At 42.2% G+C, this 27,446-nt stretch overlaps 1 protein-coding gene across 1 annotated transcript in view; it reads left to right on the top strand.

Moving 5' to 3' along the window:
* The window catches only part of cdc16 (cell division cycle 16 homolog (S. cerevisiae)), a 124,538-nt gene that overhangs the window by 55,487 nt on the left and 41,605 nt on the right, over positions 1-27,446 (top strand). The window contains exons 6-13 of the mRNA XM_069890443.1: positions 2,271-2,430; positions 15,007-15,101; positions 18,299-18,432; positions 19,839-19,918; positions 20,615-20,664; positions 22,089-22,157; positions 23,709-23,839; positions 25,581-25,733. Of these exons, the coding sequence (XP_069746544.1) occupies positions 2,271-2,430; positions 15,007-15,101; positions 18,299-18,432; positions 19,839-19,918; positions 20,615-20,664; positions 22,089-22,157; positions 23,709-23,839; positions 25,581-25,733 (872 nt within the window). The remainder of the gene's footprint in view (positions 1-2,270; positions 2,431-15,006; positions 15,102-18,298; positions 18,433-19,838; positions 19,919-20,614; positions 20,665-22,088; positions 22,158-23,708; positions 23,840-25,580; positions 25,734-27,446) is intronic.

A 27,446-nucleotide genomic window follows, 5' to 3' on the forward strand; every position in this document is an offset into this window, starting at 1 on the left:
GGGAGAAACCGAGGATAGCGTTAGATACATTAACAGAGAGGTATAATCAAGGTGGTTTACAGTTACCAAATTTTAGAAATGATTATAGAGCCGCTCAATTGAGGTATTTATCAGATTTTTACCAGACAAGGGAAAAGCCAGGTTGGACTAAGATCGAACTAGATAAAATAAGCGAAAAGGTACTGGAAAAAAATACTTTATAAGTGGGATGAAAAGCTGGTGCAACATAAAAGCTCACCAGTATTGCATCATTTACTTAATATATGGAAGAAGATCCACTTAGAGTGGGAAAAAAACAAATTACCAAATACCAAAATTGTTACTGACACAAAACCCACTAATCCCTTTTACAATAGATAACCTTTCCTTTAGAGAATGGGAGAGAAAAGGAATCAAAAGAATAGAAAACTTCTTTGGGAAATAATTTATTAACATTTGAACAGTTGAAGTACAAATATGGAAATACTCTTGGTACAATGTTTGCATATCATCAATTGAAAGCTTATTTAAAGGATAAATTGGGAAACAGACTGAGATTATCTGAAGGAAGCAGCTTTGAATACGTGATTACAAATACAATGATAATTAAAAGATTTATAACGAACATGCACATTAAGCTGCAAGAGAAGGAAAATGATGAAATAAGCTATAAACCCAAACAAAAGTGGGAAAAGGATTTAAACATAAAAAATGAAACATGGGAAAAGTTATGTTCTGGAACTTTAAAGAATATAATAAACACAAGGTTACGCATGATACAGTATAATTGGTTACACAGGTTATATATCACGCCTCAAAAGTTAAAAGAATGGGATCCAACATTATCAGATGGATGTTTTTGCTTTAAGAAGAAAATGGGAACAACAGTACATGCAATTGGGGCATGTAAAAAATTGAAAATGTTTTGGGAAGATCTAAATCAGATATTAAATAAAATCACAAAAAATGACATACCAAAAAATCCAGAAATCTTTCTTCTAAGTAATATAAGAAGTAAAGAATTAGGCCTCAAACTGGATGAAGCACAAAAAAGATTTATTATGATAGCCTTAGCAGTAGCAAAAAAATGTATAATGCCAACTTGGAAAATGGAAGAGAGCCTGAGAATACAGCAAAGGTACATGGAAATGAATAAATGTATTCCATTGGAAAAAATAACATATAATTTAAAAAATAAAGTCACATTATTTGAACAAATTTGGGAACCATACATGGAACATAACAGAATGAGCTTGCCTTGGACCTCCTCCCCCTAAAATGATAAGACAAAACCACTTGATCCAGTGTGTAAAAGTAGATGACACATTTTTCTGGTTTATTTTTCATTGTGTGACGACATTGTTTAATGGTTTTATTGTATTGTATATGTTGAATATTTATTGGTTTTGGAGGGGGGTGGGAAGTGGGGAGGGAGGGTAGGCGGGAAAAAAGGGAGAAAATGCCACTGTGTATATTTAATGAGAAATGTTTGCATGTATTTTGGTTGATTGGTTCACAATGTGAAAAATAAAAAAATATTTGAAAAATACAATAAACACTGCACGTTAACGCCTACCTGGCCTGGTGATGTTTAGGGGGGAAATTTGTCCAAAGTAATTTCCTGTGAAACAGAATCCCTGTCACAAGGTGGGAACTGGTTGCAGGTGCCGCCTGGCATGCGAGTGGTGGATTGGCGAATCAATGGCGAGACGCACCAATTTTAAACTCCTGTATTTTTTTACATATAATTTTGTTCTTATTTATTTTATTTTTTATTTATTTCCTCACATTTTTTTTGGTGGCTATTTAAGGCAGCCAGTTGCTTGAATTCCGGATAACGGGTCTCACTGTTCCCTTACAATGTTACAAGCACCCTAGTTTAATCTGGTAATAAGTGAGTGTGAGTCTCCACCACTTGGGGAAATGAGGAACATTTTTCACAGGATGAAATCAAGAAGATTAATCGTTAGTAATGGATGCAGGTGATGATTGGATCTTCAAGGTTTTGATTAATGTTTTGAGGCAATGATAAGATAATGAAGTTGACATAATAATCAGTCATAAACTAGTTTGATTCAACGGTTGATTGACTTCTGCTTTCCTATATGTAGAGAGAGATATTTTGAAACTCGTGTCGGTGTTTAGGTTAAACAATTACAACATAAGATAAGTCTGTGACCTTTGTGATTTGGGTTCTTGAGTAAAGCTACGATAGTGTAAAGTGCATGTGTGGACACTTCTCACTGAATAATATTGATTACTTTTTAATCTGCTTGTATGTTTCTCAATAGATTAAAAGCTCAATCTGCCTTTTGCGAGGGAAGATCTATGATGCCATGGATAATCGACCCCTGGCCACTAATAGTTACCGAGAGGCCCTGAAACTTGACGTGTGTTGCTTCGAAGCTTTTGACCTACTGACGTCACACCACATGTTGACCGCACAAGAAGGTGTGCTTTTGATTTGTTTAGTTACTAAAAGCTGGGATAAATAGTTAATAGGCAGGTCTTTCAGATGCATGCACTCTGACTTGGCTAATGTTCAACTGCTTCAAGCTTGTATTTTTCCAGATTATTTCACAACCCAAAAAAAATCCCATTGCACTTTACAACCAACGAAGCACTTTTGATGCAGACCAGTGCTCTCAACCTTTTTCTTTCCACTCACATACCACTTTAAGTCATCCCTATGTCATAGGTCCTCTGTGATTAGTAAGGGGATATGGAAAATGGAAGAGAGCCTGAGAATACAGCAAAGGTACATGGAAATGAATAAATGTATTCCATTGGAAAAATAACATATAATTTAAAAAATAAAGTCACATTATTTGAACAAATTTGGGAACCATACATGGAACATAACAGAATGAGCTTGCCTTGGACCTCCACCCCCTAAAATGATAAGACAAAACCACTTGATCCAGTGTGTAAAAGTAGATGACACATTTTTCTGGTTTATTTTTCATTGTGTGATGACATTGTTTAATGGTTTTATTGTATTGTATATGTTGAAAAAGTTTGAAAACTACTGTTTTAATCTTACCTAATTGACTCGTTATGTGCACAGTTTCATAACTCCAAAGAAAATGGGCCAATGACAATTTTTCTAAAGCAAAATGTTTCAATAATAATTGGGTCTCGAGCAGTGATTCTCAACATTTCCTTCCCATTCACATATCATCTTAAGCAATCCCTTGGCATAGGGATTACTTAAAGTGATGTGTGAGTGGAAAGAAAAAACTTGAGAACCACTGATGCAGATGTTGAAGGAAACGAAGATACTGAACAGAGATTGACAGTGAAGATCCCAAAACCTGAAATGAAATGATGACTGGCTTACCTATTTTAGTGTCAGTGGTTGAAGGATACATTTTGATAGGCCTTATGACCTACCTGTGCACTTATTTTTTATGTTCACTTTAGAGCTTGTGTTCCCAGTCTGCAATAGCCAGCTCCACCTTCATCCTATTGTGATATCCTTGGCATAAGGCGCTGGTTTATGATTCTACTTCTTTACACTCCATCTGTTTTGAGAATTTCAATCGTACTGTGATCGCTCTTTCTGAGAGGCATCCTAAGTACAGGACCATTAATTTTATCTGACTTGTTGCACAGAACCAGATCTTAACAGTAACCAGATCTCTAGTCATAAATAGTGGAAATGTTCCTCTTTCAGAATGAGGGTTGTCAGGGAAACTAGCAGTATCCCTGATGAGACTTCAGCTACAGCTCCTGACAAGCCGAGTTAAGGAATTGGAGGTGGCATTGCTTAAAGTCTAGATCACACATGTCAAACTCTGGCCCGTGGGCCAAATTTGGCCCGCGATATAATTATATTTGGCCCGAAAGATCATTTCAAAAATATATTAGAGGTGGCCCGCTGGCCGCCCATGCACAGTAATACAACAAATCCCAGAATGCATTGGCGTCAGCCTGCTAATCGCCCCCACCTCCTCTATTTACGTTGCAGGGTCTCACCGTGGACTCTGGTTTTGGGCCTGGCCGGTGTCAGGGGAAGCCAAGGCCGCTTCCCAGCGCCCGGAACCGGAGGCCCCTCGGGCCTGACCTTGCCAGGACCGTTGCCCACTCCCCCTCCCTGCTGCAGGCCGATCCGCGACTCACGGTGACGGGGCCGCTGATCCGCCGAGATGCCGCCCTGCAGCGAGAGCCGATGCCCCCGCACTGTCGTCCAACCCGATCGCCCGCAAACCCCGCCCTCCCGCACACAGGCCTGAGTAAGTATTATGAACTTTAATCTCAGGATAAAACGATCTTCCAATAGTTTCATGTCACAGTGATAAATATATTCCTGGTTAAAAATGGTCCTGCACCTGGATATAAGCTCATTAGGCATAAAACTTGAAAAGTGTGTAAATCAAAGGATATCTGTACCAATGGAAAAAGAGCATTTCAAATAACCCTGCTAGAGTTCATGCCCACAATCAGTCACCCATATGATTGTTTCAGGAATCATGTTATTCTCCCACATTCTCAATAGCCCTCAGATTTTACTATTCGACAGCACACTAGCAACATTTGACAAATCCTCTATAGAGAAATATTATTTATTGAATATTTTATTTCTCATTTGTTAATGCTTCTGGAAAGAGTTTATCCAAAACTATTATTAAACATTTATTTTAATAAGAAAAAGTTTAACATTACATATGTTGAAAGAAGAGAAAACATGCAGATGTTGTTGAAAATTTTCAATAAATATTTAGTTCGGCCCTCGACTTAGTCCAAGTTTTTAATTTTGGCCCTCCGTGAATTTGACTTTGACACCCCTGCTCTAGATCATTCGGTGGGGCAGTGGGGGTGATAGACAGGAGTTACAGGGACACTATCCTCCTGCCTCCTAGGTATGATGGGTGACAGACAGAAGAATCAAAGGGAACAGGCAGGCAGTGCAGGACACCCCTATGGCTTTTCCTCTCAATACCATTTTGAATACTGTTGGGAGGGTGGGGGAGAGATGGTCTACCAGGGACAAGCCATGGTGAGCAGGTCTCTGGCACGGAGTCTGGTCCTGTGGTTAAGAAGGGAAGGGAGGAGAAGAGGCGAGCCATAGTGCTAGGGGATTCCATAGTCAGGGGGATAGATAGAGGTTCTGTGGAAGCGTTTGAGTATCCTGGATGGTATGTTGCCTCCCTGGTGCCAGGGTCTGAGATATCTCAGATCAAGTTCACGGCATTCTCAAGAAGGAGGGTGAGCAGCCAGGTCTCGTGGTCCTGGTAGGGAATAATAAGTGGGTAGGAAGGGTGAGGAGGTCTTGCAAGGAGAGTTCAGGGAATTAGGCTCCAGGTTGAAGATCAGGATTTCCAGGGTTGTGATCTCAGGATTGCTACCCATGCCAAATGCTAATGAGGTTAGAAATAACGTGGCTAAAGACATAGTGTAGGAGGGAGAGTTTCAGGCTTCCGGATCATTGGGCTCTCTTTGAGGGAAGGTGGGACCTGTTCCAACAGGACAGTTTATATTTGAACTGGAAGGGGACTAATATCCTTTTTTTAATATTTTATTTAATCAACATATAAGATCAAACATTTGAAAATACTATACCGTTACATTGTGGAATGTGTTGAAATACGTTGAAACTATATATATATGAAATAAAAACTGAAACTAAAAACTAAAACCACCTTGATTATACAAATCAAATACAAACTTAAAGGTGGAAACGTTCTCTGGTGCATCTATTTTAATTCACAGATTATTGTCGGAAAGGAAGATGAGCTTAGAGTGTGGATTGGCACGTGGAATTATAACATTGTAGCCACTAGTGAAACTTTGTTGTAGGAGGGGCAGGACTGGCAGCTCAATGTTTTGGGATTCTGTTGTGTTGCATGTGATAGTGTGAGGGGGAGGAATGACATTGCTTATCAGGGAAAATATCACAGCTGTGCTCAGGCAACACAGACCAGAGGACTCGTTAACTGAGGGTATTTGAGTGAGGAACGGGAAAGTTATGACCACATTCATTAGATTGTATTATAGACTGCCCAATAGTCAACAAGAATTGGAGGAGCAAATCTGTAGAGAGATAGCAGACAGCTTCAGGAAACATAAGGTTGTGATAGTAGGATATTTTAATTTTCCACATATTAACTGGGACTCCCATACTGTAAAAGGGCTGGATGGCTTGGTATTTGTCAGATGTATTCAGGAAAGTTTTCTAAATCAATATAAAGAGGTACTAACTAGAGAGAGTGCAATGCTAGATCTCCTATTAGGGAACAAGGCAGGTTAGGTGATAGAAGTATGTGTAGGGGATCATTTTGGGTCCAGTAATCATAATGCAATTAGTTTCAAGTTAATTATGGTCTGCACCCCAGGTTGAGATTTTAAATTGGAGAAAGGCCAATTTTGAGGAAATGAGAAAGGATCTAGAATGTGTGGATTGGGACATTATTTTTGGGTAAGGATGTGTGAGGCAAGTTGAGGACCATCAAAGGTGAAATTTTGAGAGTACAGAGTTTGTATGTAGGGAACCTTGGTTTTTGAGGGACATTGGGGATCTGGCTCGGAAGAAGAATGAGGAATATAGCAGCTACAGGCAACATGGAACAAATTAAGTACTTGAGGAGTATAAAAAATGATAAAAGAAAACATGAGGTTGCTTTGGCAGACAATGTGAAGGAAAATCCTAAGGGCTTCTACAGGTATATTAAGACCAAAAGGATAGATAGTAAGGGATAAAATTAGTCCCCTTGAAGATCAGAGTGGTCAACTTTGTTGGGCCAAAAGAGATAGGAGAGATCTTAAATGCTTTTTTCTTCATCAGTATTCACTCAGGAAATAGGCACAGAATTTAGGGAAGTAAGGAAAACAAAGAGTGAGGTCATGGAACCTATACATATTAAAGAGGAGGAAGTGTTGGTCGTAAAGCAAATAAGGGTGGATAAATCCCCAGGCCCTGGAGGGTAGTTCATGTTGTTCTGTTTTTTAAAAAGACTCAAAATGTAACCCTGGAAATTATGGGCCAGAAAGCTTGGCATCAGTAGTAGGTAAATTATTGGAAAGTACTGTAAGAGATTGGATATACAATTATTTGGATAGCCAGAAACTGATTAGGGATGGTCAGTGTGGCTTTGTGCGTGGTAAGTTGTGATTAGCCAAACTTAAAGAATCTTTTGAGGAGGTTACCAGGAAAGTTGACGAAGGAAAGGCTGTAGATGTTGTCTACATGGACTTTAGTAAAGCCATTGACAAGGTCCCGTATGATAGGTTAGTCAGGAAGGTTCTGACGCTAGGTATTCATTGTGAAGTAGTGAACTGGATTCGACACTGACTGGTCGGGAAAAGCCAGTGGTGGATGATTACTTCTCAGACTGGAGGCCTGTGACTAGTGGTGTGTCTCAGGGATTGGTGCTGGGACCATTGTTCCTTGTTGTCTATCTCAATGATCTGGTTGATAATGTGGTAAATTGGATCAGCAAGTTTGCAGATGACCCTAAGATTGGAGGCACTGGAGGCAGCGAAGAAGGTTTTCAAAGCTTGCAGAGGGATCTGGACCAGGAGAAAATATGGGCTGAAAAACAGCAGACTAACTAGAGAGAGTGCAATATTACACCTCCTATTAGGGAACAAGACAGATTAGGTGATAGAAGTATGTGTAGGGGATCATTTTGGGTCCAGTGATCATAATGCAATTAGTGGATACATGTGTGAGGTGTTGCATTTTGGAAGGACAGACCAAAAAAGGACATATTGGTAAATGGTAGGGCACTGAGGAGTGGGGTAGAACAGAAGGATATGGGAATACAGATACACAATTCCCTGAAAGTAGCGTCACAGGTGGATAGGTTTGTAAAGAGAGGTTTTGGCATATTGCCTTCATGAATCAAAGTACTGAGTATAGTAATTGGGATGTTATGGTAAAGTTGTATAAGTCATTGGTGAGGCCAAATATGGAGTATTGTGTGGAGTTTTGGTCACCTAACTGCAGGAAAGATATTAATAACATATGAAGAGTGCAGAGAAGATTTACTAGATTTCAAGAACTGAGTTCACGGAAAGGTTAAACAGGTTAGGACTTTATTCCCTGCAGCATTAAAGAATTGAAGGGAGATTTGATAGAGCTATTTAAAAGTATGAGGGGGATAGACAGAGTAAATGTAGGTAGCCTTTTTCCACTGAGGGTAGGTGAGATACAAACCAGAGGACTTGGGTTAAGAGTGAAAGGGGAAAAGTTTAGGGGGAAAATGAGGGTGAACATTTTCACACAGAGAATGGTTGAGGGCTCAATTTTAAGATTTATGAAGAATTTGGACAGGTGCATAGATGGGAGAGGTATGGAGGGCTATGGAGTGGGTGCTGGTCATTGGTACTAGGCAAAAAAGGTTCAGCACAGGCTAGAAGGGCCAAGGGGGCTGTTTCTGTGCTGTATTATTCAATGGTTCTAAAATAGCATGTTGCATGCTGTTCAAAAAAGAATGTGATCACCTTAAGACTTCCTTACCTGATTTAATTTGTCCAATCAATGTGCAAGTTAAGTCCCCTATGACAACTGCTGTTCCATTCTGAGATGTATTGGCTATTTCTTGACTTATTGCCTGTGTGGCTGCAATGTGATTTTGGTGGCCCAGAGGCTACTTCCACCAAAGATTTTCTTCCTTTCACCCTTACTGTTTCTAATCTCTATCCAGATGGATTAAATATTCTACTCCTTAGAGCCGATATCATCTCTCACTATCAACCCAATCTCATCCATAATTAAATGTACTACCCCATCTCTCTTACCTTTCTGCATATCTTCCTGAATTACCAGATACCTCTGGATAGTTAATTCACAACCAATTCCACCCTGCAACTTCCTTTCCACATGGCCACTAAATCCCACCCCTTTGTACTTTGCACGGAAATGAGTCTATGCTGCCCAATGTGCACTCCATTAACTTACATTCCTAGATTGTTTGAACAGTGGGAGGAAACCAGAGCCCCTGGAGAAAACCCATGCTGGCCAGGAATTTATGTCATAATAAAGTCATAAAGTCTTTTCTCCCATTTGTCCACATTAGACCCAATCCCCTTTGAATCACAAAGTTATCCAAGTGTTTCTTAAAGGAAGCTAATGTACCTGCCTCCACCACTTTGTCTGGCAACTTGTTCCATGTGTCCACTCCCCTCTGAGTGAAAAAACTGTCCCTTCACAGCCCTGCTAAATCCCACCTTGCTCACCTTACATTTATGCCCTTGTAGTGTTTCACCTCTGCAGCGAGGGGAAAAGCAACAAAGAACACAAGAGATGCTAGGAGCTGATGAGCTGACCAGTTTAATGGTGTTTTTACAGTGGTTTAAATATCTGAGATTCATGTGCTCCCTGTATCATGTGACTCCTTTAAATGACACGGCTTCCAGAAGCCTTAGCATCATTAGTCCCTGGGGAACTCCTGGGCCAGTGGAGACCTGCGTCTCCGAAGCTCCGGTGAGGTAAGTAGTGACACACTGCCACATCCTCACGTCGTAGATTTTCATACTGTAGGAAACACACTGTCACCATCTACCTTATGGATACCCCTCATGATTTTAAAGATTTCCTATGCTCGATGGAAATTTCCAGTCTCCCACAATAACGCAACTTCCCTAATCCTGTCAACAACTGTGTGAAACTCTTCTGTACCCTTTTCAACTTTATAATATCCTTCCTATAGCTAGATGACCAAAACTGCATACAACATTCCAAGTGTGGCCTCACCAGCATCTTGTGTAACTTCAACATGGCTTCCCAGCAGTTGTACTCAATCCCCCGACCGATAAAGGCAAGTATCCCAAACGCTCTCTTCACTACTTTGTCTCCTTATGCTGCCACCTTTAAAGAGCTACATACCTCCCTAGGTCCCTCTGCACCATAGCACTCTCTGGGGTACTGCGCTTAATAGAGCAAGTCCTGCCCTGGTTTGGTTTTTTCATGTCATCAGTAAACTTACTTATTTTGCCACAACCATCCTTGTGCAAATCATCTTCATAGAGTCAGCCCTGGTATCTGGCACCTATGGGGATTGGTAGATGCTGGATAAGTGAATTTTCTGGTTGCTTGAGACTTGCTCTCACAATGCCTAACTAATACACCTGGATTAAGAATAAACAGTTTAAAAGACAAAAATACTGTCCTGTACTTACAGTGAACAAACTTCACTTGCATGAATATATAAATTTTAAAACATTTTACTTTATTTTCAATAACATTCTTTGAAAACATTTAACCTTTGCTGCATCTGCAGTTTCCTCCCTCTCCATGGAACCGCCCGAAAGACAAACATAAACATTATAGATAGTTAACCGCATCCCCACCCCCCACCCCATCTCCCACATTTACAGCTAAAGCCTCTGACTGGGGCAACTCTTATTAAGCAGGGATAAGGAGACATTTTAAAAGAGTCAGCCCAATGACGAGTGGCATCATCCATCCTGGGCAATTCCATTTATTCAAAGACAACTTTATTCAAACAGCTGCTGTGAGCAAAGCACGACCAAGGCTCTCACTGGCAGAATATTTGCTTCCATCTTCACCAGGTCTTTTATATTTACATTATCATTTGGAATAGGGCAATCATAACAATCTTGTACTGTTGGATTGAATAATCATTACCGGTATATGCCAAGACGCAGTGGAACCGAAACTCTAATGCTCAATCTCCTAATGTAAAGAGCAGATTGCCAACAAGAAGCTAACTTAAGTGTATGCCAGCCATTATTCATTTAATACGAAAAATAGCAGCAGACCAATTTAAGTCATTGGATATGTCAATGCCTGTAACAACTTTTGAGATTGGGCGACATGGTTAGTGTAACGGTTAGCGCCAGTAATTGGGACAGGGGTTCAAATCCCGCGCTGTCTGTAAGCAGTTTGTACGCTCTCCCCATGTCTGCGTGGGTTTTCCCTGGGGCCTCTGGTTTTCTCCTACCGTTCGAAATGTACTAGGGGTGTAGGTTAATCGGGTGTAAATTGGGCGGCATGAACTCATGGACCGAAATGGCCTGTTACCGTGCTGTAGTTGTCTAAATTAAAATTAAACGTGGTACTTCAGAGAACATTCATTTTTACAATTTTAAACTTATGTATTTTTAACCTATTATTTTATTCTTATTTATTTTTTGTCACCCGTTTGAGTTTGTTGGTGCCTGAATTCCAGATAATGGGTTTTACTGTACAGGCGCCTAACCTTTTATCCGGGATTCTAAAACCAGCACTTTTTTCAGTAGATGAGATCTGCTCCTCAAAGATGGAGTTTGGCGCCAAACATGACCCGACACGACCCTTGCTCAACTCGTGTGTATCCCGTCACATTCCACGTTGCTAATTAATGGTATCAGTACTTTATAAGTACCCTGCCAGTTGAGCATGATCCTCACTCAACTCACGTTGGAATATCGCGTGTCGTTCCACTACTTTATAAGTGCCTCCGAATTGTTGTATACTGACGCCTGTCCAGCATCTTGGCGCTTTCAGTCAGCTTGGCAGTGGCAGCTCAATAGCCATCGTCGCTACCCATAATTCCCCATACAGCAGAAACCACTGTACTAGTACCAGCGCCAGTGCAGGGGAACCGAGAAGGGGGCCGTTCCCCTGGTGCTGGTACAGCAGTGGTGGGGGCGGGAGAGAGAGATGGCAGCGCGACTCAGGTGGGTGGGCGTGTGGGGTAGGGGGAGAGGTGGCAGTGTGATGCGGGCGAGGAGGAGAGATGGCAGCATGATTTGGGTGGGGGTGGGGGGGAGATGGCAGTGCAGCTCGGGATGGCAATGGAGGGGAGAGATGGCAGCGTGACTTGGTCGAGCAAGAGGGGAGACGGCAGTGCAACTTGGGCGGGCAAGTGGGGGAGAGATGGCAACACAATTTAGACGGGTGAGGGAGGGGAGAGAAGGCAGTACGACTTGGGCAGGCAAGGGGGGAGACGTCAGTGCGATTGGGTGGGCGAGGGGGCAGAGACGGCAGTGTGATTCGGGCAGGCGAGTGGGGGGAGAGACAGCAGCGCATCTCGGATGGGCGAGGAAGGGGAGAGACAGCAGTGTAATTCTGGCGGGTGAGTCTGAGGAGAGATGGCAACGCAACTTGGGAGGGTGAGTGGGAGAGAGATGGCAGTGCGACTCAGGTGGGTGACGGAGGGGAGAGTTGGCTGTGTGACTCAGGTGGGAGAGACGTCAGCGTGACTTAGGCAGGCAGGCGGGCTTAAAGGGACCAAAATCAAAATGATTCCAAAATCTGGAAGATTCCAAACAACGGCAGGTGTCCAATCCCGAAGATCCCGGATAAAAGGTGGGATATATTACAAAAAGTAATGGTTCCAGCACCAAATTCTGAGGCACTCTACTGGTCATGGTCCTTCAGTCTGGAAAACTGCCTTCTACAACCACTCTCTGACCCTATCTCTGAGTCAGAATTTTATCTAATTTTCTAGTTGCCTCCTATCCCATGTGCCTTACCTTCCATTTAACCAACAACGTGGGACCTTTAACACTTCCCTAGAATCCATATAAATAATATCAATTGCCTTGCCCTTGTCTATCTTGTGTGTCACCTTTTCAAAATATTCTATCAAGTTTGTGGGGTGCGATTTCCCAAACACAAACCCATGCTGGCTCCCCTTAATTTCCCCCTGCCCAACCAAATTTTGATAGATTTAGAATCCTGTCCGGCAGTTTCCCTGCCACTGATGTCAGACAAACAAGCCCGTAGTTACAATCATTATCTTTACAGATTTTTTAATAATGACATCACAATTGGCATCCTCCAGTCCTCCAGGATTTCTCCTGTCATAAGCAGGGAGTTAAAAACGTCTGTCAAGACCCCCAACAATTTCCTTTCTGCCTTCCCACAATGGTATGGGCTGCACCAGTCTGGACATGGAGGTTTATCCACCTTAATATGATCTAAGTCTGGTAACACCTCTTCACAACTGACATAGACATGCCCTAGGTCAGCCATTTGAACACTTTAGGACTCTGCTCAAAGTTTATGGGCCCTCTTCCCTGTGAAGCAGTCAAGTTTAGTTAGTTTCCTCAGTACTTCTCTCCTACCGACTACATTAAAAATATTTTATGATTATGGTCCAGGGTCCCAGGAGGGCCATTGAGAATGTCTACCCAAGGCTATCTTCAGTTACCTCCCTCCCCTCCAACTCCCACTTTCCTGTCCCACAGTAAAAGCATTCACAAAATGTTTGTTTAAGATCTTCCATTTCCTTTTGCTTTACACAGACCCCCATCCTGATCTGTAAGGGGACCTATTCTTTCCCTCATGACCCCTTTGTTGTTAATATACATCTTTTTGGATTCTCATCTGTCTGCCAAAGCAATCTCAAAACTTCTTGGCCCTCCTTATTTCCCTCTTCACTTGTTCATACATTCCTTTGAACCTGTCTCCCGATATCCCCCTCACCCGCCCGACTCCCACTGCCGTCTCTCCCCATTTGCCAGACTTTGGAGCTTTCCAGATTCTATCTGGTTAACCAGAATTCCGTTGTTTTTGCCATTGCTTCTGATTGACCTTGTTTTGAATGCTACGGGCATTCAGATAAAGTGTCCTTGCGCTCTTTGTCTTTTCAGGATCTAGAATTCAGAAGTTTTGTCTCTTGCATTTGATTTTTCTGCACTCCACTTTTTCTTACCTCTTTTCTAGCTTTTATTCCAGTCTCCTCATTGTCTTTTCTGTGTAGATTTCCTTCCCCCTTGCCCTCAGAGTCCCTCCAGCTTCTCTGCGTTCACTCAAGATGGCAGCATCTGCAGTTTTTGTGCCTCTTTTAGAAGAGGAGTGTGACTAATAAGTAGCTGAAGTTATGTGGGTGGCTGGGTGGGTTGAAGAACAACTTTCTGCCGAGAGTAGCTGCACAAGCTGACTTGCATTTGGTTAGAGAGCCACACACATTTATAAAGAAAATATCCATTGTAAATATGTTATTGGAATGAAAATTGGGGAAACTGATGTGCATGCCCCACTCTTAATAATGGTTATCTTTGAGGGATGTAAGATAGCTTTTGTTTAGAATGGTGTATCAACAAGCAACCATTGCCATGTTCACCTTCCTGACCTTCCAAGTCTTGGGGGTTTTCACAATAACTATGAGTTAAAAAGGATACACAAAAGGAGTCTAACTGATCCTATACGAAAGAAACTTTGGAATTTGGTTCATCAAGCTGTCCAAGTGTGCTTGTTCCATTTTGAGGCTGATCAAGTCAACAATGATTCCAGCTCTCCCTCCCTGCTACTGAAGCACAACTAAAGTTTGAAGTTGTATGTGATTAAAATCTTGCAGCATAGACCGGGGTCAGTCAAGTCATTTTATGTGTCTCAAACAATTCAACTTTTCCCCTTTAATCCTGTGGATCTCTTCAGCAGCATGCCAATGCATTTTAAAAGATCTTTTAAAATATGAATCCACTATCCAGTATATCTCGAGTATACTGGATAGGTGAAGGAGAGAAATTACATTTTTCCTCTGCTTTATCCAGTTAATACCTGTAATCTGACAATGTTCTCTATTGAAATGGAGGTAAACAAGGTATTTGTCCAAGTTTCTCTATCAATACAATTAATTGTGCACATCTTTAATGACTCCCTGTAACGACCTCACAACTGAAGACTCTCATCTGAGTCCATTCCATTAAATCTCACACCCAGCTCAAAGCCATCGAGTCCTTCCCTAACACATGGCGCCTTGATAAAAGGTCCATAATGTTGACTGATCATTTCTACCCATGGCTACTGTCTGACCTGCTGAGTTCCTCCAGCAATTCTTCATCTGTTTAAGATTCCAGTACCTGCAGCTTTTGTGGTTCTCTTCACATGATGTCTGAGTTTGTCACCTTGCTCTGGCACTGGACATTTGTAGTGCTTAAGCCTGGTCTTCATTGGACCTGCGCTATGTTCCACTTAGGATGCCAAGCCAGGAGTTGAAGTTAGAGATTTGTGGGAAATTAAAGAGAGGGCCACTCATTCCTGAGTATACCAAGGTAAAGCAGGATGTGTAGAGCTGTGTACCAGGGTTCATTTGGAAATGTGTTAATCCCATTTAAAACTTTCCTCTTCAGAGAAGGAGCTGCTCGATTCATTACCTTTCAGTAAGCAGTGCACAGAAGAGGAACATGAATTATTGTACTTCCTGTATGAAAATAAATTGAAAAAGGTAACTTCTCAATATATGTTCCTATGAAACAAAAGAATGCATGATCAGGGAACGTAATGATAATGAGTTTATTATCATCCATTGAACAGTGTACAATACATCAAAATTCTTGCTGCAGCACAAATTTCTCCATAGGTATTTGTGGGAGAAATTGAATTAAAGACAATTACAGGTAGTAGTCCCCAACTTCCGTCCATAATGGGGACTGAAGAATTGGTTGTACCTTGGAATGGTACAAGGAATTGTGCCTGCACACATGGAGCACCTAAGTCTTAAAGCAAACTTTTTAATTAAATCTTTTTCCATCGTACATAACTTAAAGCTTCCTGAAATTGTCGATCAACCTTGACGAATCTTTCCACATTCTGGTCCATTCTTACCTTTTTAGCCAGTGTCCCGGGGCTGGGCATGACCATCTCGAGTCTTCAATTGGCGCATCAATGAGCCTTTAGTGGGTTCGTATATTGTTCAGTTGGTGCATGCACGAGAGTTAAGGATGCGATTTCAAAGTCGTCGAGGTGCTCAACTCTCGTGTATGCACCAACCGAACTCCAATACATGGACCCGCTGCGCATGCTCGAGAGTTGAGCACACTGACGAAATTTAATTCTCATCCTTAACTCTTGCACATGCGCCAACCGAACTCCAATACGCGAACCCATTGTGCATGGGCCGTCTGAAGACTTGCGCATTTGCATAGGAATCAAGATGGCAACCCCCAGCCCCAGAACACCAACTAACAAGGTAAGTACGCACATTTTGGCTCTTAAATTCCCTGTTACAGTTTGTGAAATACAAAATAAACTGTAAATTTTATATTTTTCTATGTAATATATTTTTTTAAAATTTGGTTGAATGTGTGGATGGGCATAGGTCGCAAGTCAGGGACTACCTGTAATACATAAGATAATAAATGTTCTCAGTAATCCTAGTCCAAAAATCTGATGTTCAGTAGTGCAGGCGGTCCTTTTGTGGCATCAGAGCAGTCCCTGATTAGTGCACCAAGGGAAGGTCCAAGAGTCTGAGAACTGTTGGAAAGAACTGTTCTTGAACCTGGTTTAATGTCATTCTCAGGTTTGTGAATACCATGTTGCTAAACTATTAAATTCTGGATATAATGCAACCTTCAGGTAAAGTCTAGTTGACGTCCTGAATATAATTTGCCCGTTGCATTGTGCCCTTGTAATATTTCTCTTGTGAATTCCTGTACTAGCAAAAGCAGCAATAATCCACTCTGACCAGTGGCGGTGCTCCACTACCATTACTGGTTGGAGAATGTCAATGCATCATGGTGTCTTTTTAACATGGTAAAGGGCAGCAGAGTCGTGAAAGAGCTGGGGACAAGGAGTGATTTAAAGAAGTAATTCCATCCATAAGACTACAACTCTAATTGCTGCCCTGAAAGACAGAGCTCTTATTTTGAGACTGTGACCACCCAACCACCCCGCCCTAGTTCTTTGTAACCGAGCTGGGAAAGTACCTCTGCATTTGTCCTGCTAAAACTTGTAAGAGATCTGATTCCATTCCATTTCTTGTAGGAGTTCTCATTCCGCTCAGGTCAAGAGAGTACATGCTCATTCTGTATGCAACAACGTGCCATTCCTAGCATCAGTCTCGCCACCGTTGCTTTTTTTTTAGTTTATGACATAACATTTGACCCATTGAGTCCATGTTGGCTCTTGGGACAATCCCATCAATCCCATTCCTCCACTTAGTTCCCCATAGCCTGTTTTTTTTTCAATGGCCTCTGGTTCTCCTAACACTCACACGAGGGGTTGATTTGCACCGACCAATGAATCTGCCAACCAGTATGTTTTGGCTGATTGCAACTTGCAAACCTATTCCAGTTCCAGCATCCTGGGTTAGAATCCAGCGCTGACTGTAAGAAGTTTGTATGTTCTCTCCGGGTGCTCTGGATTCCACCTTCACTCCAAAAAGTCACGGGGTTTGTATGTTAATTGGGGTATTTGGGCGGCACAGGCTTGTGGACCAGAACTGCTTGTTTCATTGCTGCAAGTCTAACTTTAAAAAAAAATTCTTTCCCCTTTGCAATTTCAAAAGTGTTTCCAACTTTTATCAGTTGTTAATGAAAGTTTATCAACCTGAAAAGTTAACTGGTTCTTTTTTTCCACAGTCGCTAACTGATCTGCTGAGCATTTCCAGCATTCAGTTTTATTTCACAATGTCAGATTTCCAGCGCTTTTTTTGCTTTTTGTCATCTAGCTTCAGTCACATGTCCAACAGTTCCTGCCAGCTCATGGAGGGATTTTAGTGAGTCACAAGATGAGGTACTGATTGTAGAGTTCCTGCTTTCAGACCTGTTCTTGTAGCCACAGTATTTATTTGGCTGTTTATTGAGATTTTGGTTAGCGTTTTTGGTCTGTTTCACCTCTAGCTATTTGTTTCCAGTGGAAGATGAGCATGAATAGGCCCTGACTGCCCACTTCACTGCAGCCCAGCTAGTAGGTTAGCAAGATTCAAACTAGGCCACATAGCCTCAAGATTGAGGGGAGTGGAGATGAGGAGGAATTGTTAATTCCTGAGAGTAGTGGTACTGCAGAATTCTCTGCCCAAGTAAACAATAGAGCCTGCCTTATTAAACATATTTAAAAGTTAGATAGATTTTTGCAAATGTAGGGGAATTAAGGGTTATGAGGAAAAGGCAGGAAGGTGGTGTTGATGTGGTAGGTCCCCAACCAGATTAGCCATGATCTCGTTGAATGGTGGAGCAGGCTTGACAGTCCAGATGGACGATTCCTGCTCCTATTTCTGACATCGGTAATGATGTGCTTTTGAATGTTACGGACAAATGGTTGGATGCACTTACACTACAATCTTGCTGTCAATTCTGTCCAGCAGCATTAGTCATCAGTGAGACCTACCTTCTTTATTGGATGGACCAAATTCATCAGACAAAGCACAGACTCTTTTCAGTGAATCCACTTCCTTGATGAACTATGGTTCAAGGCAGAATTGTTGGCATAAGCAATTTCCAGAGAACAAGGACAAAATAATTTTGAGTGGGGAAGCAAGCACAGGCTTGTCTGCAATAAGTGAATATATAGAAGCGTGACAGTAATTTTGTCATTATTTTCCTCTTCACCCCACTTCTGCCCACTTAATAGCTTTCAATAGTTCAAGAGCTGCTTTGGTAATGCTTTAACACTCTATGGTCCTGTTTCCCCCTCCTCCAACAGTATAATAAGCCAAGCGAAACGTTAATTCCTGAATCAGTAGATGGACTTCAAGATAACCTGGATGTTGTGATTTCTGTGGCAGAGAGGAACTACTACAATTGTGATTTCAAGGCTTGCTATAAACTGACATCAATGTAAGTAGTAAAGTCTGTATGTCATTAAATTCTTTGTAGGTAGCAGAGATCTTAAATGTAATCACTCTGATAAATTTAGTAGCTGCTTTATACACAATAGACTCTCACAATATTCAAAGTGATAAAGAGCAGGTAACCTACCTTGTTGTGGTTGAATGAATATGACCCATACACTGGGGAGAACCACTCTGCAGATTGGAGTACCTGCAGTGAAGTAACCTCTGTTATATCTGTGAGAGGTATAACATCCCACTGAAAGGTGGTACCTTTCATGCTGGCTTTTATTCGCTCGAGCTCAGAAGAATGAGAGGAGATCTTGTAGAAACATATAGGATTATGAAGGGTATGGATAGGATAGATGTAGGAAGGTTTTTTGAACTGGCCGGGGAAACTAAAACGAGAGGACACAGTCTCAAGATTCGGGGGAGTAGATTTAGGACAGAGATGAGGAAAAATAGTTTTTCCCAGAGAGTAGTGAATGTTTGGAATTCTCTAACCAGGGAAGTGGTTGAGGCTGCTTCATTAAACATATTTAAAATTTGGTTAGATAAATTTTTACATGATAGAGGAATTAGGGGATATGGGAGAAGGCAGGTAGGTGGAGAGGTCATAAATTCGATCAGCCATGATCGTATTGAATGGCGGAGCAGGCTCGGTGGGCCATTTTTGGCCTACTCCTGTTCCTACTTCCTACGTTCCTATGTTTTGCTGTCTGCGGTGTGCAGAGGGACTTAAACCAGGGGTGACTAACCTTTTAATTTTTAATTTAGACATACAGCATGGTAACAGGTCATTTCAGCCCATGAGTACGTACCGGGGGTGTAGGTTAATTGGGCAACATGGACTCGTGGGTCGAAATTGCCTGTTGCCATGCTTTATGTGTAAATCAATGGTTCTCAACCTTTTTCTTTCCACTCACATACCACTTTAAGTAATCCCTATGCCATCAGTGCTCTGTGATTAGTAAGGGATTACTTAAGGTGGTGTGTGAGTGGGAAGGGAAGGTTGAGAATCACTGCTCTAGACCCAATTGTTACTGAAATATTTTACTTGAGAAAAATTGTCATTGGCCCATTTCCTTTGGAGTTATGAAACCGTGCACATAACGAGTCAATTAGGTACAGTTAAAACAGTGGTTTTCAAACTTTTTCTTTCTACCCACATCCCACCTCAAGTAATCTCTTCCTAATCACAGAGCACCTATGGTATAGGGATTACTTAAAGTGGTATGTGAGTGGGAAAAAAAGGTTGAGGACCACTGGTCTAAATTAAAAATAAATCGATTGGCCATCCCTGATTTAAACCTCGAATGTGCCTGACATCTGCCTTGGGTACTATGAAAGGTAATTTTTAAGCTTTATCTGTGGGTCAATTTGCTAACCTGAACTATTTGTTTCTCTTAATAGGGTGATGAATAAAGATCCTTACCATGCTGTGTTGCTTCCGGTGCACATTGGCGCACTGGTGGAACTGAACAAAGCGAACGGTAGGAAATGAATCGCTTTTTCTTTTGCCTTAATCTAACTTGGTATTCATTTGCTGCCTACCAATGTCAGCCTTGAGTTGTCTGCCTGCTACTTGCTCTTTGGACTGTCTTCTCTTCCCTTCTGTCGCAGAAAAATAAAGGCAGCGCCGGAACTGCTACAACAGCGGTGCTGCAGCTGGTGCAGATCTCAAAGAGTAGAAAGCGGAGACACAGACCCAGGATTTGTGAGGGTGCTGAGGGCAAGAAGAGCTTCGGTGCTAAGGCTTTTTGACTATGTTGGAGGTTTGGGTCTGGAGCTCGGGCTACCAATGAATGAAACAGTAGTCTGTGCGGCTGTGGGAGCGCTGGAGGTGAATCCATGGACACTCAATGACCCTGAAGGGAATCTTTTTTGCTTCTCTTTCTCACGTACTATAAGTGGCGTCGGGCAATATGAATGGCCACTCTGCCTTACACCAGGCAGAAGTTAAAATATATCACGTATGTTACATTGTATTTTATTATTACATGACAAAAGGAACCTCGAACCACTGCTGAACGCTTGGCTTCGCAGCTCCACCCGTCCCAGATTTCTACCTGACATCATTTCCTTACTTTGGATTGACACTGCATTCTTATTGCCTTCTATATTTTTTTTACTTGTACACAATATTGCATAAATGTTCATTCTTTCTTCTCTTTTTTTTTGTCTTTCAGAACTTTTTTACCTTGCACACAAGTTGGTGGATTTATACCCCAATAATCCAGTGAGTTTTTGCTTTCACAAGTATTCATATCCTGTGTTGGAGAAACTCCGCAGGCCAGACAGTGTGTGTCGGAACCAATATTTCGGGCTTGAGCCCTTGAAATCGTATTCAGATCCTATTTTCCCTTTCCAGCATCTCTTTTGATACCATGATGGACCTAAGCATACCAGATTACCAATGCTTGCACTTGAACAAGTGGGCTTTTGCTTGTGTAAAGCTTCACAAATGATCAAAAACTTTCTTTCACATGTTGGCTGTATTTCCAATAGGAGCTTGTTCAGCAGTTATTGATAGGTACAAGAGTCCTTTTCTCCCACCATTCCCCAGATTTAGTGGTGGTTGAGGCTTGTACAGTTCAATCAGCCAACTGGTGTATTTGACAGCATATAAGACCCACTTTTTTTTTCAAAAAGCATTGCTCAAAAATATCGCCCAGGTCTTGTATGCGAAGTTGAAATTAGGGTGATAATAGTGAGTAATGCTGACAGTGTTCATCATTGCTGCGTGGCTCACCATCTGTTGTTGGGGGCTAGTGGTGATGGTAGGATCAATGGTGGGGGGGGGCTGGTGGCGGGCTGTTGGGAGACTCCCCTGGCGGCCCACTGTCAGTCCCACTCCCCCCAATCAGCCCGCCACCAGCCCCAAAACCGATTCCACTGCCTTGTTCTCTCCCAGTAACCCGACACCAGTCCCCCCCCCCCCTCATTGATCCTACCAACCTGCTCCCCCCCCCCCCCCCGAGAGTTCACCACTAGCCCCCAACGACAGATCCCACCGGCTCGCACCCCACCACCACCATGAGCCCCAGCACCGTAGTGGTACCTTGTACTCTTATAAAATGGGCAGCATGGTTGGTGCAGCAGTTAGCGTAATGCCTTTACAGCACCACTGATCAAGATCAGGGTTCGAATCCCACGCTCTCTGTAAGGAGTTAGTACATTCTCTTGTCGATTACAGCAGTTTTATAATTAAAAAGATTTTTCGTGTTGTCCAAGTTGCATGTTTTGTCGAAGTTTTACATGCTTATCCATAGATGCACTAAAAAAATTCTTAGTATTCTTCGCTAAAATGGTGGGAGGGGTCTTGTATGCTGTCAAATATGGTAATTGTGGTCCAGGATCTGTGCCTGCTCCTTGTGACTCAGTTTCACAGAATTTGACTTGTCTGTAATCCTGCTGGTTGTGTTTCCAGATAAACAGAATTTACAGCACACTTGTTGGCCACTTGTTTCCTCATGCCCATGCCAGTGCTCATCTCTCTCTGAACCTCCATCTCGCTTCCATCCTTTCCCCTTCAGACGTCTTAAAAATGTCTCTGCCGATCTCCCCTTCCCTGATCCATACTGTTGCCACTGTAGATAGAGATTCTATTTCCATCATGTCAAGCACTCATCTTTCTGTCTCTGCCTTCTGATTGGTGGACAGGTGTCCTGGTTTGCTGTTGGCTGTTACTACCTCATGGTTGGCCACAAGAATGAACATGCCAGGAGATACCTCAGGTGGGTATGCACTGGATTAATGGGGTTACTCAGCATTTATAGCAGCTTTTGTTTTTTTTTACATCCTTTTTTTCTATAATTATCAAATTTGGGCATGTTTCATTGAGAAGGCATGCTCCCATGACCATTAAAATTGGGTGTCCAGCACTCTTGCAGAAAAGGCCAGTAAATTTCCCCCAAACCGCTGAGCTCACTTTAAACTTTCAGAACTGAAATTGAAATGTTTTATTGGGATTACGAAACCGAAACAGTGTTGTGAGTGAGGAAGCAGGTTTGGTAGGTCTCAAAGCCAAGGACTCTGGACACAGTTTTGATGGGGAAGGATTTTATTTTCAGAAGGCAAGTGTAGGAAATGGTAACAGATGCAACACACACACAAACACTCACTTTACAGCAGCCATGGGAAAGTAATAGTGGACGATTCATGACAGACGTGGGGAAAATACACAAACAACAATAAACTGGTACGTGAATTGATCAAGGAAAAATCACTATGATGCCCCACCCCCCCTTGACTCAGTGCAGGTACGGCTCTATGCTGCAAGGGACACTAATTAAATGCTCCCAACTCTTTTAACAGTGCACATCTTACCAAGTTTCTCCAGCACCCTTCCACATTTCGAGGCCTGGAGTGAAGCAGGGTAGTCCTAAGCTGGCAAAAAGAGAGAGAACAAAGAACACTTGAAGGGTTCTTATAGTACTTGAAGGGTGCAGCCCAGGTCATTAGCAGGGTACAATGGCTTGGTGCCAGGAGGGTTAATCCAGTTACAACAGCTAATGGCCTAAGGCCAAGTACAGGCAGGCTGAAGAGTCCAATCCAGGTAATTTACATGGGTCCAATAGCAAGGTGTGCACTAATGGATGGGGTGGAACCAAACTTTGATTGGCAGCTGGTGTGTCCTCCAACTAGGTCGGGGGCAGTGCTGGCACATGACAGCCTCAAACCTTCCCAATCCAGGCAGCTTGTGTAAAGAATCAGTTTAACCATGGTTTCTTAATGGGTTCAGGAGGCTGGAAGGCCACCTCCCCTTCCTGTGCTTCTAGGTGTATCTTGAGCAACAGGTTGGGGATGGTGTTAAGGAAGATGCTTGTTTTAAGATGCTGGAGTTATGGATAGCGTTATGGACAGTGGTGGGATGCCACATATAACATTGATTGGGTTCTTGTGCCCAGTTGATTAATTAATCTTCCTGTTTTAAGAAACTCTTAGATAGGCACAATCCCAACTCTCAGAAAAACAGGAGCGGGGGGTGTTGGGTTTTGGACTATGAGGAAGGGAAGGGTTAGATAGATGTGAAGTGGGTTTACATTAGGTCAGCACAGTATCTTAGGCTAAAGAGGCTGTACAGTGTTATGTTTCATTCATTGGATATTCAGTGAAGCTATGGACAGGTTTGAACTTCACAGAGCAGAAAGCAGCCTGTTGTTAGTTGGGCTCTAAAGAGATGCCTTATTTCTTTATATCTTTTAAATTGTCTACCAACTTATTTACTGTGATGATTCTATGGACCATTTGTTTGAGTTGTTCTGATTGAAGTTGTTTAACCTCAGTAAAGCCACTACGCTGGAGCGAACCTATGGGCCAGCCTGGATCGCCTATGGCCATTCGTTTGCAGTGGAAGGCGAACATGACCAGGCCATGGCTGCCTACTTCACTGCAGCCCAGCTAATGAAAGGGTAGGTGCAGCTCCCAGTGCAGTCTTTAAAGGTCTTTAACACAAGGTAAATTAATGTTTTTCTGTCATCTTCTAGTTTTAGTTTAATTTTTAAAAGAATGTGCTGGATTTGAACCCAGCTCGCTGACGATAGTAATAGTGTTGCTCTAACCGCTTCATTAACCGTACTTCTTGCTGGTATAATCTTCCCAATGTGGTTTCAAAACTGATGTCATAATGTACTTTGGAAAGGAAGTCTCTAATTTCTACCAAGCTTTTACTAACCCATTTTGGCTTGCCACACTCTTGGGTCAGCAGGCCAATGCACAAGTCCAACTTGTTCAATCCAGGCTGTGATTTCCATTGCTTTGCTGAAGGGGAGCTCTTTCATTTTGGGTGTTAAGTATTGGTAGCACTGGTTACAGAAGGCTAGCATATCTATCCTTCATTGCAAATGCGCAGCAATAGACAATAGGACAATAGACAATAGGAGCTGGAGTAGGCCCTTCAGCCCGTCGAGCCAGCACCGCCATTTTACAGATCATGGCTGATCACTACCATCAGTACCCCTTTCCAGCCTTATCCCCATAACCCTTAACTCCTTTGCCCACTAGAGTCTTATCTAACTCTCTTTTGAACATAATCAGCGAATCTGCCTCTAGCACCCTCTGTGGCAGAGCATTCCACAGATTCACACTTCTCTGGGTAAAAAAATGTTTTCTCATCTCCGACCTAAAGGGCCTACCCTGTATTCTTAAACTATGCCCTCTAGTCCTCGTCTCCCCCATCATTGGGAACAATGAGAGAAGAAGTAACACCCCCAGATCAACAATCTATTATAAGGAAAGATCACAAATAGGAGCAGAAGTAGGCCACCAAATACCTCAGTCTTACCCCACCATTCTATCTAACCATGGCTGATCTATGCTGGTCTCAATCGGAGGAGCTGGTTATCTAAAATTGTTGAATTTGATGTCGAGTATTGGCATTCAGTACCATCATCCAGTCATAATTAATCTGCAAGACTGGGCCTCAATACCCCACTGTGCAATTGGATCCTGGATTAACTCTCCTCCAGACCCCAATCAGTGTGGATCAGCACTGAAGTACCACAGGGGTGTGTCCAAGCCCCTGCTCTTCTTGCTTTACACTTATGATTGTGGCTCAGTACGATAACACTATTGACAAATTGGCTGAACATACCACAGTAGTGTGTTATATAAAAAGGGATGATGAGTCAGCATACAGGAGATTGAAAATTTGGCTGAATGGTGTCACTAAGAAAGGAAAGCCAGAGATAAATGTCCCAGTAATTCTTAGGGAGTCAGAGGTGGAGAGGGTGAGCAAATTTAAATTCCTGGGAGTCACTATCTTGGATAACCGTTCCTGGACCCAAATATTATCATGAAGAAAGCACGTCAGTGCCTTTACTTCCTCTGGATGACTACAGAGGTTCCAAACTGCATATGTCACTGCAAATAATATAGTAATTGGCTTACAGAAAGTTGATTCTGTGGTGTTTTTCACGGCTCTTTGAACACTTCCATGTTTTTGTCATCGCTTTCAAACCAGTCAATTCCAAGTTTGCATTTATTTTAAGAATTGAAAAAATCTCACATTGACATTTTTTATGCTGTTGGCTAGTCTGTGATGTATTCGGTTACCATTGTGCATGTTTATAACATCTCATTTTCTTTGATTTATATTTTATTATATTCTGTAGTAAACTACAGCCTTGCTGAGGTTCATTCTGTTCTCCACAGATGTCATTTACCAATGTTGTACATTGGCCTTGAGTACGGTCTGACCAACAATTCGAAGCTGGCAGAGAGGTTTTTCAGTCAGGCACTGAGCACTGCACCCGAGGACCCTTTTGTTCTTCATGAGATGGGAGTGGTGGCTTTCCAAAATGCAGAGTAAGTCAGGTCAAACTTGACAGGTCAAGCCTGCACCAAATAATTCTGTCATGATTGAATTCTAGAAGTTCGGAATGTATCAATGAGAATGTATAATGGAAGCAGGCTTTTTCCACTGAAGTTAGGTGAGACAAGAATTGGAGGACGTGGGTTAAGGGTGAAGGTGAAATTTTTAAAGGGAACTTCTTCACACAGAGAGTGGTGAGAGTGGATCAAGCTCCCAGCTGAAGTGGTGAATGCTCAATTTTGATAGTTAAGAAAAATTTGGATAGGCACATGAATGGGAGGGTTATGTAGGGCTATGGACCAGGTACAGGTCATTGAGACTAGGTAAAATAATAATTCAGCCCATACTAGATGGCTGAAGGGCCTGTTTCTGTGTTGTGGTCCATGGCTCTATGGAGAGGTTGAGGCAAATGACAGAGTTGCAATTAACAGAATCAGGATACACTCAAAGGTGCAGCAAGAAGGTAAGATGAACCAAAATAGTGAGAGATGGGGAGGCACAAAAACTGGCATTTTTCTGTGCCATACATTAATGAGCTGAAATTATAATGGGTACTACCTGTGGCAAAATTAGATTACGAAAAAATTCCTTTTCTCCTAACAGTTGAGGGGAATTCCACCAATTTTTCAATTAAAGAATGCGTCTCAATTCTTCATGTTTCCAATATCATCAAGCGAGATGGGTTACAAAGATAAAGCCCTGCCTATTGCTTGGCTTACCTATTCCAGGAAATGACAAGCAAGAACCACATGCTTTCACATGAAATAATTGAAGGGAATCACAAAAATAAGAAAAGGAACAGAAATGTTAGAAGTGTCCAGAGTGAAAGCAACCGTACAGCTGTAGACATAGAAATGAAGAAGTGGATATGTTGCAAATTGAAGAGCTGATTAGATATTATGATCATACTCCATTCCTGTGGTCTCTTGATACCCCTTTTACACAGATGATTAAAGCCAGGTATTATCTGCCTTTCGAGAGCTTCTCCGAGCTGTGTGAATGCATTGAAGGCAGATTGGGGAGGGGTCTGAATTTACCTGGCTTTAATCTGCCAGGGTAGGTAGTGTCAGAGGTGGAGCGGGGCTGTACATGTCCTGCCACTTTTGCTTTGGGAAGCCGACATGCTGTGTAAAAGGATTCACCGACCTGGTTTCTTTCTGTTCTGTGTGAACAAGCAAGCCGGCTTCCAAAGATGGGTCATGTATACAGTAATAATGTGGCTGTTCAGTGTAAAAATGGATAGAGTAGACTAACTAACTGGGCCTCTATTATCAGTGCTAAATATTGGAGCCGTTGTTTAGGCTCAGACAATGAACAGAGGTAGGTGGCAAGAGATGTCTCAGAGCTACTCAGCATAAGATGGTGAAGCACTCCCTTTGTATGTGATTAGGAACCTGGTTGGTTATGCACTTAATGTATGTAATCAATTAGCGTTATTGGTCTGTGGCCAGCTGGGGATGAACTGGAAGAGGTCTTAATAATGAATGTTTTTCTTTATTCTGTGGAGTTCTCATCAATATTCTCCCCACTAAGAAGGTATAATTAAACATTTGATGCTTGCAACAAACCAAGGCCCTTCTGGTTTGATTTCTGAAGTGGGAGGAACTTCTTATGGAGAATTGTTACTGGCAAAATTTGATGGGCAGAATGGCCTGCATCTATGTAATGCTTGCAGTGGTACTTCATTCCTGCAATTGAGTCCTTGT

This window comes from Narcine bancroftii, chromosome 7 (assembly GCF_036971445.1).
Source record: "Narcine bancroftii isolate sNarBan1 chromosome 7, sNarBan1.hap1, whole genome shotgun sequence".
In the NCBI taxonomy this organism is placed as follows: domain Eukaryota; kingdom Metazoa; phylum Chordata; class Chondrichthyes; order Torpediniformes; family Narcinidae; genus Narcine; species Narcine bancroftii.